General features: G+C 54.9%; 2 protein-coding genes across 2 annotated transcripts in view; both read left to right on the top strand.

The window, feature by feature from the left end:
• The window catches only part of GRB2 (growth factor receptor bound protein 2), a 78,349-nt gene that overhangs the window by 35,226 nt on the left and 30,149 nt on the right, over positions 1-12,974 (top strand). The gene's annotated exons all lie outside the window — the stretch shown is intronic.
• Positions 1,055-2,785, top strand: LOC148115401 (uncharacterized). The gene has a single exon (XM_087888200.1). The coding sequence runs from the start codon at positions 1,055-1,057 to the stop codon at positions 2,783-2,785; it is 1,731 nt and encodes a 576-aa protein (XP_087744326.1).

Genomic DNA, 12,974 nt, shown 5'->3' with positions numbered 1-12,974 from the left:
GGATTGTGTGACTGTGCTATCTCTTTGCTATTTGGACTCTGATTGATTACTCTGGCTGACCTCGGACTGCTTGACTTCGATTTCGTGAGTTACCAAGCCCTCAATTAACTTCGTTTCCCCTGGCTGTGCCAGGGGCGTTTGGATTCCCTCACTTCTATCCCTCCTAAGGAGTTTCATTGTCATCTGAACTTCGAGGGACATCATCCCCAGCTCGAGCTTCCCTCGTCTGCTCCGTTTGCTCTGTTTTCCATTTCCCATTAATTTCGGCAGTTCGGAGGGCGCGCTGCAGTCGCGCCCGCCATTTTGGACGCCCCTCGCTTTCCCGCCTTTGCCAGAATCGCGGCGCCGCTCAGCCTGCGCTCCCCGTAATCAGGCTTCTTGCCTGGGGGGGCTGTTTTTCCACTAGCAGCCTCCTCTCTCGCAGCCGCTTGCCCTGGCTGTTTTAAATCACTTAAAGTGCTGCAGGCTGAGTATTAACTGAGGAGCCTCGCAACTTTGCATTCCTCTACTGCCACCTGTTGCTGCTTGCCGCCTTAACCGTTTAGCTGCCGATCTCTGCAGACTACAAAATTTTTCAAATACATTGCTGGCTCATTTATTGCAACTGAGGAGCTTCACGCCCCCGTTTTGTACTGCAGTGGCCATTATACTTATACTGCATAACTCCTACTGGTGGAGCTTCACGCCCCCCCCCTCCTTTCTCCTGAGGCTGTATTTAATCCTAGTGGAGCTTCGCGCCCCCTCCCCCTTTACGTTATACAAACCTGAGGACGGTGGCCTTAATCTGCCCATTTGGCTGCTAAATTGAGTGTTTCTTTCTCACCAACACTTCTCTAATTATTGGGGCCCTTTTCTGTCTATTACGCTTGTTGTTTGTGGAGTTTCTCTTACGCTCCCTATCTAGTCTATCAATTTACCAAATAAATTTGTTTTTTACAATCTCTGGACATTATTGTGGAGTTCCTCTCGCTCCCTTCTGACACATTGAAGTATAATTATCAAAGCGTAATTTGTTGTCTGGGGTCTTTCCTTAAAGCACCCATTTGTTGTGGACATGCCCAAGGCCCTTTCTAAATCTAAGCACGGTCGTAAGGCCAGTGCAGGTAAAGTTGGCCAATCAGACTCCACGTCTGTTACCCATCATGCTGCCGGGGGAGATTCCAGGTCCCATTCCAGAACTTCTCAATCCTCACGTTCTCATCATAAGTCTTCCACTCGTGATGTGTCATCTTCTTCTTCCAAGGCGGAGAAACGTAGAGACAAAGTTTTGACCAGGTTATGTGACAAGGCCTCTGCTCAGTTATCTTCTTCCGCTATTCAGCCTCCTGCCTCTTCTGAGCCACCTCCAGCAGCTGCTCACTCGCCTTCTCCTGACCAACTTTCCCTACAAGATTGTCCAGTGACTATTTCTGAGGAAAATTTGTGGGGTCCTGATGCAGTTTCTCAACCGGTGCCTGATCCAGCCATTCTACCGGAGGCTCCTTCACCTGACCCTGTACCTGCTCACTCCTTGGATCCTTCCATCCTTCCAGGTCAGCTACAGCAAATGATCGAGGCGGCTGTTCAAAAGTCATTGGCCTCCCGTTCGGCTCTTGCTAGTCGACAAGGATCAGTGAGAGAGGCTTCCCCCTGTTCGGCGGACCCCAGTGACGAAGGATGTTCTCATTCAGTTCGCTCAGCTTCTCCTACTTCGTCCCACTACAGTCATCCTTCAGCCTTTATCGACGAAGGAGGTCCTGATTCTGACCTGTCGGAAGATGAGAACCTTCCTCCTGATCAGCCTACTTTCACAGGCCTTTTTCCTCAGGCCTTGTTCAAATCATTGCTCTTCAAAGCGGTTAATACAGCCCGTTTATCCTCTACAAATGCGGATCCCCCCCCTTCGTCTTCATCTGGTTCCTTGGACCCAATGTTCGCGGAACCGGCTAGACCCATAACATCTGTTCCTACTCCTCCTCTCTTTCTGGATGTCGTTAAACGCCAGTGGGAATCTCCGGCTTCTGCTCCTCTTCCTTCGGCTAATGACAAAAGAAACTTTCAAGTATCCTCGGATCTGGAAACTCTTCTTCAAATTCCTTCGGTGGATGCCCCAGTTGCAGCTCTTCTTCCTAATTCCAGCGTTCCGGGCGAGCCGGACGAGGGTTTCCGTCCTGATGAACGCAGATCTGATCAAGTTCTTCAAAAGGCCTTTCAAAGCTCTTCCTGGGCGATTAAAGCCACTACTACAGCATCCTTCTTTAATCGTACAACGTTACTTTGGTTGCGTCAGTTACAGGACAAACTAGCCCCTGTGGATCCTCGTATCAAGCAGGACCTGAATAAGATCGTAGCTGCCGTTCAATTTTCAGCCGACTCCACTCTTCACGCTGCCAGGTTTTCTGCGAAATCTTTGGCTTCGACAGTCACAGCTCGGCGTTTGCTGTATCTCCGTCACTGGCAGGCGGATGCCAGGCATAAGTGGCGATTGGCTTCAGTTCCCTTTAAGGGCACGAAGCTTTTCGGGGATGCCTTAGATCCCTTCCTCACAGAGACCAGGGACAAGAAGAAGGTTTTAGCGGCTGTTTTCCGGCGAGGAGCGCCCCGTTTTTCTCCTTACCCCTCTCGTTCCTACTCCAGAGGTGCGGATGGGGGGTCCTCCTCTTCCTTTCCCTTTCCCAGTTTTAGGAGAGAAGGGTATTTCAACAGGCAGCGGGGCTCCTCTGATAGATCATTCAGAGGACGTCCCTTTAACTTTAAGCGGCCCTTTCGAGGGGGAGGGGGTCGTTTCTCCCGTCGCCGTCGCTGATTGCTCTTTGGATCCTCCCATCGGTGGCCGGTTGGGTCTCTTTGCCCCAGTCTGGGAAGAATCCACCTCGGACAAGTGGGTCCTCGCCACCTTGAGATCTGGATTGGCCATTGAATTTATTGCCCCCCCCCTCACACCTTTGTCTGCTGTCCGATTTCTCGTAATCCAGTCAAAAAATCCCTTATGGATTCATCGGTGCAGCATCTCCTGACCATCAGGGCTATTCAACCTGTTCCTCCCGGTCAGGAGGGTTCGGGTTTCTATTCAAGGGTGTTTCTAGTTCCTAAATCATCGGGGGGGTGGCGTCCCATCTTGGATCTCAAACGTTTAAACAGATACGTGGCGTACCGAAAGTTTAAAATGCAATCTTTAAAATCTATTTTAGACGGTGTGCGGAGGGGCGATCTCCTCTCCTCCATTGATCTTACCGAGGCCTACCTTCATATTCCTATCCTCCCTTCCCATAGACGGTTTTTGAGGTTTTGTTATGACGGAGCTCACTTCCAATATAGGGCTCTCCCATTTGGCCTTTCTTCGGCCCCCCGCACCTTTACGAAGGTGCTGGCTGCCTTGGCGGCTAAACTCCGTCTTTGTTCAGTCCGTCTCCTCTGTTATCTAGATGATATTCTGTTATTGTCTCCTTCTGTTCAGCAAGCTGCTTTAGATATTAGTCTGACGGTTAAAACCCTGGCGGCTCACGGTTTCTCTATTAATTTGGAGAAGAGCCATCTCTCCCCTTCCACTAAGTTAGTACATTTGGGTGCCCTGATTGACTCTGTTCAGGGCAGAGTTTTTCTTTCTCCCGACAGACAAGCTAGTTTGAGACAGTTGGTTTCCCGGGTTGAGGGGAGTCGGGTGGTTTCCCCCTATGTTCTTTCTCAACTTTTAGGTAAGATGATATCGGCGATAGCTATTGTTCCCTGGGCTCAACTTCACGCCAGGGAACTCCAATGGTTTCTCTTGCCCTTACAGAAGGCCGGCAGAGGCACTTCATCGAAGCCGATTCCTCTCCCGTCTGCGGTGCGAAGATCCCTTCGATGGTGGCGCTCCCCGGCTCTCTCAGCGGGTTGCTTCTTCCTCGAGCCCAAGAGGGTGGTGGTGACTACGGATGCCAGTCTTCTGGGCTGGGGAGCTCATTGCCAAGGTCAACTGGCCCAAGGGACCTGGTCCCCCTCGGAAGCTCGGCATCCCATCAATTGGCTGGAACTGAAGGCTGTCTTCCTAGCTCTAAAGTCGTTCCGCAGTCTGGTCTCCGGTGCCCACGTCCTTGTTCTCACGGACAACGTCGCCGCGAAGGCTCATTTGAACAAACTAGGGGGCACCAGGTCGAAGTCTCTTCTAACCCTGGCTGTCGCGTTGGGGATCTGGTCAGAGCGCCATTTGAGTTCCATTCGGGCGGAACACATCTCCGGAGTTCAGAATGTTCAAGCAGACTGGTTGAGTCGCCGCCAAATAGACAATGCGGAATGGCGTCTCCTTCCGCTCCTCTTCCAGAAGCTGTGCCTTCGCTTCGGCCGCCCTGTGATCGACCTGTTCGCGACTCACGAGAACGCTCAACTTCCTCTGTTCTTCTCGCGATACCCTCATCCTCGGGCAGCCGGCGTCGACGCTCTTCGAATTCCATGGCCCCCGGGCCTTCTCTACGCCTTTCCCCCGACGGCCCTTCTTCCCAGGGTCGTCCGCAAGATTCTATCCGAGCGAGCGGAAGTGATCCTTGTGGCACCTCATTGGCCTCGGAGACCCTGGTTTGCGGACCTCGTGTCCCTGTCGGTGAACCCATCGTGGCGCATTCCTCTCTCGGACGATATTCTCTCTCAAGGCACCCTGAGTCACCCGGACCCGGCCTGGCTCAATCTAACCGCTTGGAGGTTGAGCGGTGCTCGTTGAGGGAAGTACAAATTCCGGCGGATGTCGTGCATACCTTACTCTCCTCCCGACGGCCTTCTACAGAACGCATTTACTCTGCCACCTGGCGGAGTTTCTACAACTGGTGTAATCAGATCGGTATTTCTCCTTTACAACCGTCTATTATTCATATTCTGATGTTTTTACAGAAGGGTCTCTCCCAAGGTCTCTCCTCCAACACTCTCCGCCGACATATTGCAGCCTTATCATCAGTACTTACCTGCGGCTCTTTGCCATCTCTGGCTCACCATCCCTTGGTCCGGCGTTTTCTCCGGGGAGCAAAGAACTTGTGTCCTCCGGTTTTGCACCGCTACCCGACCTGGGATCTTTCTCTGGTCTTACAATCTCTTACATGTTCCCCGTACGAACCTCTTCGGACTACCAGCCTCAGACTTCTTACCTGCAAGGTTGCCTTCCTGGTGGCCATTACTTCGGCTCGCCGCATATCTGAGCTCGCTGCCTTGTCTACTCGTTCAGATCTTTGTGTGTTCCACGCAGACCGGGTGGTACTCCGTTTGGACCCGACATTCGTGCCCAAGATCAACTCCGTCTTCCACCGGGCCCAAGAACTGGTCCTACCAAATTTCTGCCCCCGGCCCTCTCACCATCGGGAACGTTGTTGGCACTCCCTGGATGTCCGGCGGGCGCTGCGGATTTACTTGAAGAGGACGGCTCCCTTCCGTCGTTCGGAGTCTCTTTTTGTGTCTTTCTTACCTACTTCTCAGGGTAGTAAGGTTTCGTCTTCAACCATCGGTCGTTGGATTCGCCAGACTATCGCCTCAGCCTATGATGTCAGATCCCTTCCACGTCCTTCAGGTTTGACAGCTCACTCTACCCGCAGCGCCGCTACGACGGCTGCTTGGGCTACACAGGCTTCCTTGGTGGAGATTTGTAGGGCTGCCACGTGGACTTCTCCCAGCCCCTTCATCAGACACTACAAAATCGACCAGTTTGCGTCAGCCGAAGCCTCGTTTGGTCGCCGAGTTCTGCAAAGAGTCGTTGCCGGAGAGGACAATGCGGTCCAGCCTGACCCCCCCCTAACACAGGGACAGTGAACTTGGGTATGTCCCATGCTGGCTGCTGTCTCCACTCTCAATGGAGAAGGATCGTTGGTCTTACCTGATACGTTCCTTCTCGTTGAGTGGAGACAGCAGCCAGACCCTTCCCTTCTTTCTTCTTGAGCTGGACCCGTTCTTTGTCTCTGTCTTTCTCTCTTTGGTTTTTTCTTTGTTCCACACACCGAGTCTGTCTTCCAGTCTTCGCCAAAGCTGGGCTTCCCGGCAACGGAGGCGGGACTAAAAATAATGGACAGGCTCAGTCCTTCATGCTGATTGGATGGGCACTACCCACGCTGGCTGCTGTCTCCACTCAACGAGAAGGAACGTATCAGGTAAGACCAACGATCCTTCTCTCTCCCTGACCTTCCTCGTTTAGGATTTTTTCTTTATTTTTGATTGTTGCCTTTTTTTCCGCGTTTTAAAGAATTTGACAGGCTGCAGGACGCGTGCGGCGCGCCGCTGGGTCGCCCACGCCGGGAGGATCGCAGCCGCCGGATTCCGACTCTTCGGGGCGGATCCGGCTCGTTGATTGTGGCCGCGAGAGTGGGATAGGCGCGCAGGCTTGCCGCCATCCCCGGCTCTCTCCCTTGCTGCCGACAGCGGCCTCGGGGTTTGCGACGCTTCGGGCGCGCTCCCCGCTTGTCTCCACTGCTGGGCGTCGGAGTCGGAAGAGGACGCCGTAGCACGCAGGCCGCCGCCACTCCGAGCCGCGTGGCACGGCCGCTACACTCAGCGCCGGCTCCTGGGCGCCTTCCGCCTTAGACCACCTGTTTCGCCGGCTAATTGGAGCGAACGGAGCCCTCGCATTGCCGTGAGTGACTCTTGCTTGTGGGGGCTGCCGGAGGCGGCGGGCGCCGTTTCGAACTTGCGGGCGCCCGCCATTTTGTACAAGCCTTTCCTGGGCCTCGCGACGGTGACTGGCGCCATTTTGTTTTCTGCGGGCACCCACGCCACCTGTCAGTCATCTAGTGGGTGGCCCAGTGCGCAGGATAGTGTCCGCCTCAAGCCACTGCCTCTCTGCTGCGACGGGCCTCAATTTGCATCGGGAGGCCACTGCAAGGCTCACTCCGATTTACAGCCCAGAACCTTTACAAACTTGGGACTGAACCACCTTCTGTAGATAGTTTTATAGTTCTCCATATAAAAAAAAAACAAACAAACAAACAAACCTTGCACTTGACTGTTCATCTGTTTCAAAAAAAAAAAAAAAAAAAAAAAAAACCTTGAGGTCCCTGAGGCTCATCTACTGCCAGTCCCGTGCCTCCTTGGTCGGGCTCGGCCTACCCTTGAAAAATGGCGGACCAGGCTCTGTCATCGGACATGGAGCCAGAGCATAGCCCACCACGTGCTTCGCCTAAGAGGGCTAGAAAATCTTCTCGGAGGCAGTTGGCGACCTCCAGCCGCTCCTCACATAAGTCTAAGGCCTCCAAGGCAGTGGACAAGGACGCCCAACGCCGCCATAGGGCACTAGAGAAGCAATGGGACAAGGCAAGATTGGCAGCACTGGCGGAAGTAGGCCTTGGCGCGAACGCTGCACAGCACACTGCTTCAGTTGAGGCTGAACGGGACTCTTCCTCCTCCGGGTCCCTGCCCTCATCTCCTGAGCGTCCTGCTTCTCCCCCTGTCCGCCGTAATGAGCGCTTACGCCTGTCTAAGGGCGTCTCTCAATCCTTGCCGGATGTATCGGGTGCGGGGCTATCCTCTTCTCAAAGGCCCTCTCGTCCTAGGCCCGAGGCCTCCTTCACCCCAACTGCTGCTGGTCTACGTGGCCCTGATGGGGAGATTCTACCTGTGCATCAGGACTTGCAAGCAATGTTCTCTTCTGCATTTTCTTCTTTCCTGGCATCCGGCCTTCATCAGGCGTCGCAGGCTCCACCCTCTCGTTCTGCAAGCCCGCCCCCGAGGCTATCTCGTCAGGTTCCTTCACACCGGGCCGCCAAGAAACCGGCCTCCTCGTCCTCTCGAGCCGACTCTGATCACGGTGAGGATTGCCCGGAGGACATCGAATTTTCTGATGACGAGGACTTACCGGCAGAATCCCCATCCTTTACGGGGCTGTTTCGCCCTTCTATGTTCAAATCGCTACTGCACAAGGCTCGAGTTACCACCAATTTGACACCCTCGAGCACGGACCAGCCTGGCGCCTCGACGTCCAAGGGGCCTCATGACGCCCTGTTTATGTCTGCTAAACCGGACAAGGATGTGATTCCTTGCCCCCGCCTGTTCCTGGACGTCCTACAGTCCCCTTGGGGGCAACCAGGTGCCATGACATCTCCTAGCACGCTTGATAGGAAGCTATACTGTGCTGCTCCTGAACTTGATGATCTTTTGGCTCTTCCCACAGTCGACCAGCCGGTCGCCTCCTTGGCTTCTAACGCTCTAGCCTCGACTGACTCCCTGGATGGTCTGAAATCGGAGGACCGCAGATCGGAACTGGCCTTTCGAAGGTCCCATCAGGCGGTTTCCTGGGCGATCAGAACGGCGACGGCAACTTCTTTCTTTAATAGAGCCACGCTGATATGGTTGAAGCAACTCCAACAGAGGCTCCCTCCAGAAGAGACCCGCTTACACCAGGACATAAATAAGATTGTTGCTGCCACAGAGTACTCGGCAGATGCGTCCCTGAATTCGGTGAAGTTCGCATCCCGGGCACTTGCGTCCACGGTCTCTTCCAGGCGCCTGTTCTGGCTTCGCCATTGGAGGGCCGACCTCAAGGCCAAGTGGAGGCTGGCATCCGCCTCCTATAAGACGCCAAACTTGTTCGGCTCTGCTCTGGATCCGCTCCTGATAGAAGACCGAGACAAACGAAAGGTCCTTCCGACCTCGTACCGCCGTCCGGAGAGACGATACACACCGTACAGCTAGCGCCCACCCTTTCGTTCCTTTCAGGGTTCGAGCGGTTCTTCATCGCGCAGGTCATATTTCTCCGGTCCGGATCGTTCTCAAGGACGGGACTCCTTTCGAGACAGAAACAGATTCCAGCCTCAATCCAAGCGCCCCTTTCGTGGCTCAAATTTCCGACAGCCTCGCAGAGGCAAATGACTCACTCCTGCCGGGCCCCATCGGCGGGAGACTACAACTCTTTTACCCCCAATGGGCCCGGTCCACCGAGGACGCTTGGGTGCTGCGCACCATTTTCTCAGGCCTATCCATCGAATTCATTGGAACACCGCCGAGCCGCTTCGTCCCATGCCCGGTCCCGTCATCTCAGGAGCGTCACCATCTGATGCTGCAGGAAATTTCCCACCTTCTGAGCATCGAAGCGATAGAGCCTGCTCCATCAACTCAATGTGGTTCAGGTTTCTACTCTACCTTTTTTCTTGTCCCCAAAAACTCCGGGGGATGGCGGGGCATACTGAACTTAAAGATATTGAACCTGTCCGTGGTGTATCGCAGATTCAAGATGCACTCACTCCGCTCCATCCTGGCAGGAGTGCGGAGAGGGGATTGGCTGCAATCGGTGGACCTCAGGGAAGCCTATTTACATGTCCCGGTGCACCCAGACCATCGGTGTTTCCTGAGGTTCGAGTACGATGGGAGGCATTTTCAATACCGGGCGATGCCATTCGGCCTGTCCTCCGCGCCCCGCACATTCACCAAGCTGGTGGCGGTGGTGGCCGCGTCTCTCCGTCAACTCCCTGTTCGAGTGATGTGTTATCTAGACGATGTCCTGATACTATCCTCCTCTCCGGCACAGGCATCCCGAGACCGGAGTCTTGTCCTGGACTCCTTTCAACGGCACGGATTCTCGGTGAACTTCGAAAAGAGCACCCTGGTTCCAACTACGCGTCTCATCCACCTTGGCGCCTTAATAGACTCAGTCAGGGGGCAAGTTTTCCTCTCCCCGGACAGGACTCGGAGTCTCACGGAACTGCTCCTTCGCATTCAAGTCCTGGAGAGGGTACCCCTCACGCTCCTTGCCCAGCTGCTCGGGAAAATGGTGTCATGCTACAACATCGTTCCGTGGGCACGCAGACACTCCCGAGCTCTGCAGTGGTTCCTTCTTCCCTACCAACGGTCGGGCCGCTCGACTTCGAACGTCCGGGTATACTTACCCCCTCAGACCCGTCTGTCCCTGACCTGGTGGGCGTCGCCGGCGCTTCTGGAGGGCTGCGACTTTCTGGAGCCGGAGAGACTAACCTTGACGTCCGATGCCAGCCTACGAGGTTGGGGGGCTCATCTCGGCGACCTCGTGGTGCAGGGCAGGTGGTCCGCGTCGGAACAACAGTGCAGCATAAACCTACTCGAGTTGAGGGCGATCAGACTGGCGCTACAACATCTCAAGACGTCGGTGGAAGGGTGCCACGTACTCATCCTTACCGACAACACGACAGCGAAGGCGCACATCAACAAAGAAGGGGGCACCAGGTCAAGAACTCTAATGTTCGAAGCGGAACATCTTTTCGGCTGGGCGGAACGCCATCTACGATCAATACGGGCCGAGCACATATCGGGGGTGGACAATGTAAGGGCCGACTGGCTCAGCCGGGAATGGATCGACCCGGCGGAGTGGCAACTCCACCCTCGCCTGTTTCAAGAGATCTGTCACAGGTTCGGGACACCAGTGCTGGACCTGTTTGCCTCCCGGAAGAATTCACACCTTCCTCGGTTCGTCTCCCGGTTCCCAGATCCGTCAGCGGAGGACCACGACGCTCTGAGGTGCCAATGGCCGAGGGGCCTCCTCTATGCGTTTCCACCCATTCTCCTGCTGTCGCGTGTGGTGCGGAAACTGCTACGAGAACGGGCAGATCTGATCCTGGTCGCTCCCAATTGGCCCCGCAGGGCTTGGTATGCGGACCTCGTCGCTCTCTCCGTGGCTTCGCCCTGGGTGATTCCACCGCACCAGGTCTCTCTGCTCCAAGGGGCCGTATCTCATCCGGAGCCTCAATGGCTCCAATTGGCCGTCTGGCGTTTGAACGCGTCATCCTAAAAAAATCGCATTTGTCTGACGGTGTTGTGGACATTATTCAAGCTGCTAGACGGCCATCCACGTGCCGGATTTATGAGGCTTCCTGGAGATCCTTCTGTACTTGGGGGGTGTCGAACCACGTGGACCCTACTTCTGCTACAGTAGAAGAAGTCTTGGACTTTCTCCACTCTGGCCTCAAAAAGGGTCTGACTCCTGCGACATTGCGGCGTCAAACTGCGGCTCTTTCTACCGTTTTGAAATGTCCGCCCTACGACTCCCTCTCTCGGCATCCCCTCATCAGAGGATTTCTTCATGGTGCAACGAACTTGTGTCCCCCTACAGTACACAGATACCCTACTTGGGACTTACCGCTTGTCCTGCAGGCTCTGACTTCTCCTCCCTTCGAGCCTCTGAAGTCGGTTTCCTTGAAACATCTGTCACTTAAAACCGCTTTTTTGTTGGCCATCACCTCGGCACGGAGGGTGTCGGAGCTATCGGCGCTCTCAATTCGGGAGGACCTTTGTATGTTCCGGGACAGCCTAGTGATTCTCCGGCTTGATCCTGCGTTCCTTCCGAAGGTAAACACGCCCTTTCACCGAGCGCAGGAACTCTCCTTACCGGACTTCTGTCCGTCCCCGCGGAACTCTACGGAACGGCGTTGGCACAAGTTAGATGTCAGACGGGCACTGCGTATATACATTCGCCGAACTTCTACCTTTCGACGGACGGAGGCCCTGCTGGTTTCCTTTCACCCGGCCTCAATGGGACAAAAGATTTCCGCGGCCACAGTGGGAAGGTGGCTCAAAGCGTGCATCTCATTGTCGTATGAGTTGTCAGCGAAACCGGTCCCAGGACGCATTCTCCCGCACTCCACCCGCAGCGCGGCCACATCTGCTGCTTGGGCGACTCAAGCATCAGTCGAGGACATTTGCAAGGCTGCCACGTGGTCCTCGGTGTCACAGTTCATACGACACTATCGAATTGACTCATACGCTTCTTCAGATGCTGCCTTTGGACGCCGTGTTCTGCAGAGTGTGGTTTTGGGGAAAGGGTTGGGGGCATCCAGTCTCCCTCCCTAGTTTTTGAGCTTGGGTATGTCCCAGCCATGGACAGTGGGAGCAGCACTCCGGAAAACGGACGTTGACTTACCTGAACGTCCCTTTTAGGAGTGCTGCGACCACTGTCCATTTCCCCCCCTTGTTGTTATGTTATGTTCTGCTGTTGCAGTTTGTTTCAGACTGTCTGCCGTGACCTTTTTCCTGTTTCCTGGTCCTGCTGTTGGAACTCTTCTTTGGAGTCTTGCTGTGTCTTCGTGATAGACTGGAGGATCATGGGATTGGAGGCGTGCCTCAACAGGGAGAGTTTTACAGCTCTCACTCAGTTACTGTCAAGAACTGGAGCATGAACCCAGCCATGGACAGTGGTCGCAGCACTCCTAAAAGGGACGTTCAGGTAAGTCAACGTCCGTTCTCCTCTGATAGCGATCAGGAGGTCAGCCCTGTTAGATCTAAATCCCGCAAGAAACACACGGGCAAGCGCTCTGCGTCTGGCGGCCACAAGTCCCGCCACTCTAAGTCCTCCTCTGCCGCTGATAAGGACGCTCTCAGACGTCATAAGGCGTTGGAAAAACAATGGGAGAAGGCCAGGCAGGCGTCAGCTTCTTTATTCTGTGGTGATGCGGGATCCGCCCAACAGTCTGTTCCTGTTCCTGACGTTTCGGAGCGGAGAGGGGTCCAATCCGGTTCCTTGGCTTGGCAGAAGGGCGTGTCCCAGTCGATGCCCGATGTTTCCTCAGCGGGTTTGAGAAACCTTTCCGCCCCCTCGGCGCCAACCCTCGGCCACTTTCACGCCTACAGCAGCGGGTCTCCGAGCGGTGGACAACACCCCGCCTCCGTCTCAATTCGACTTCCAGACGATGTTGTCTACGGCGTTGGCTTCTATTATGACGGCTGGAGCGCAGTCAGCAGCCCAGACATCGGCGGCGGGGACTTCTTCGCGCACGTTGGCCTCCTCTAGCTCCCGCAGGGCTCGCTCTCCCTCGCCTAGTGAGTCGGTTTCGTCTGAGGGCTCATGCCATGACGAGGAGGGCCCTGACGACCTCGAATTCTCTGAGGATGAAGGTCTGGTACCTGACACTCCAGCCTTCACGGGCTTGTTTCGGCCCGCGATATTTAAGTCCCTTCTTCACAAGGCTCGCTTGACTACTAATTTGGGTTCGGTGGGAGCTCAACCCCCGACGACCCCTTCTGAGACCGGTCCTCACGATGCCTTATTTAAAAAAGTCAAGCAAGAGAAGGACTTTATTCCGTGCCCTCAA

The sequence above is a fragment of the Pantherophis guttatus genome, chromosome 2 (assembly GCF_059756535.1).
Source record: "Pantherophis guttatus breed Tessera chromosome 2, ASM5975653v1, whole genome shotgun sequence".
NCBI lineage: Eukaryota > Metazoa > Chordata > Lepidosauria > Squamata > Colubridae > Pantherophis > Pantherophis guttatus.
The sequence above is the reverse complement of the archived record's forward strand: the minus strand, read 5'-3'. Positions and strand labels throughout refer to the sequence as shown.

Coding starts and splice junctions, on each gene's coding strand:
- LOC148115401 (XM_087888200.1), top strand. CDS start 1,055: ATGCCCAAGGCCCTTTCTAAATCTAAGCACGGTCGTAAGGCCAGTGCA.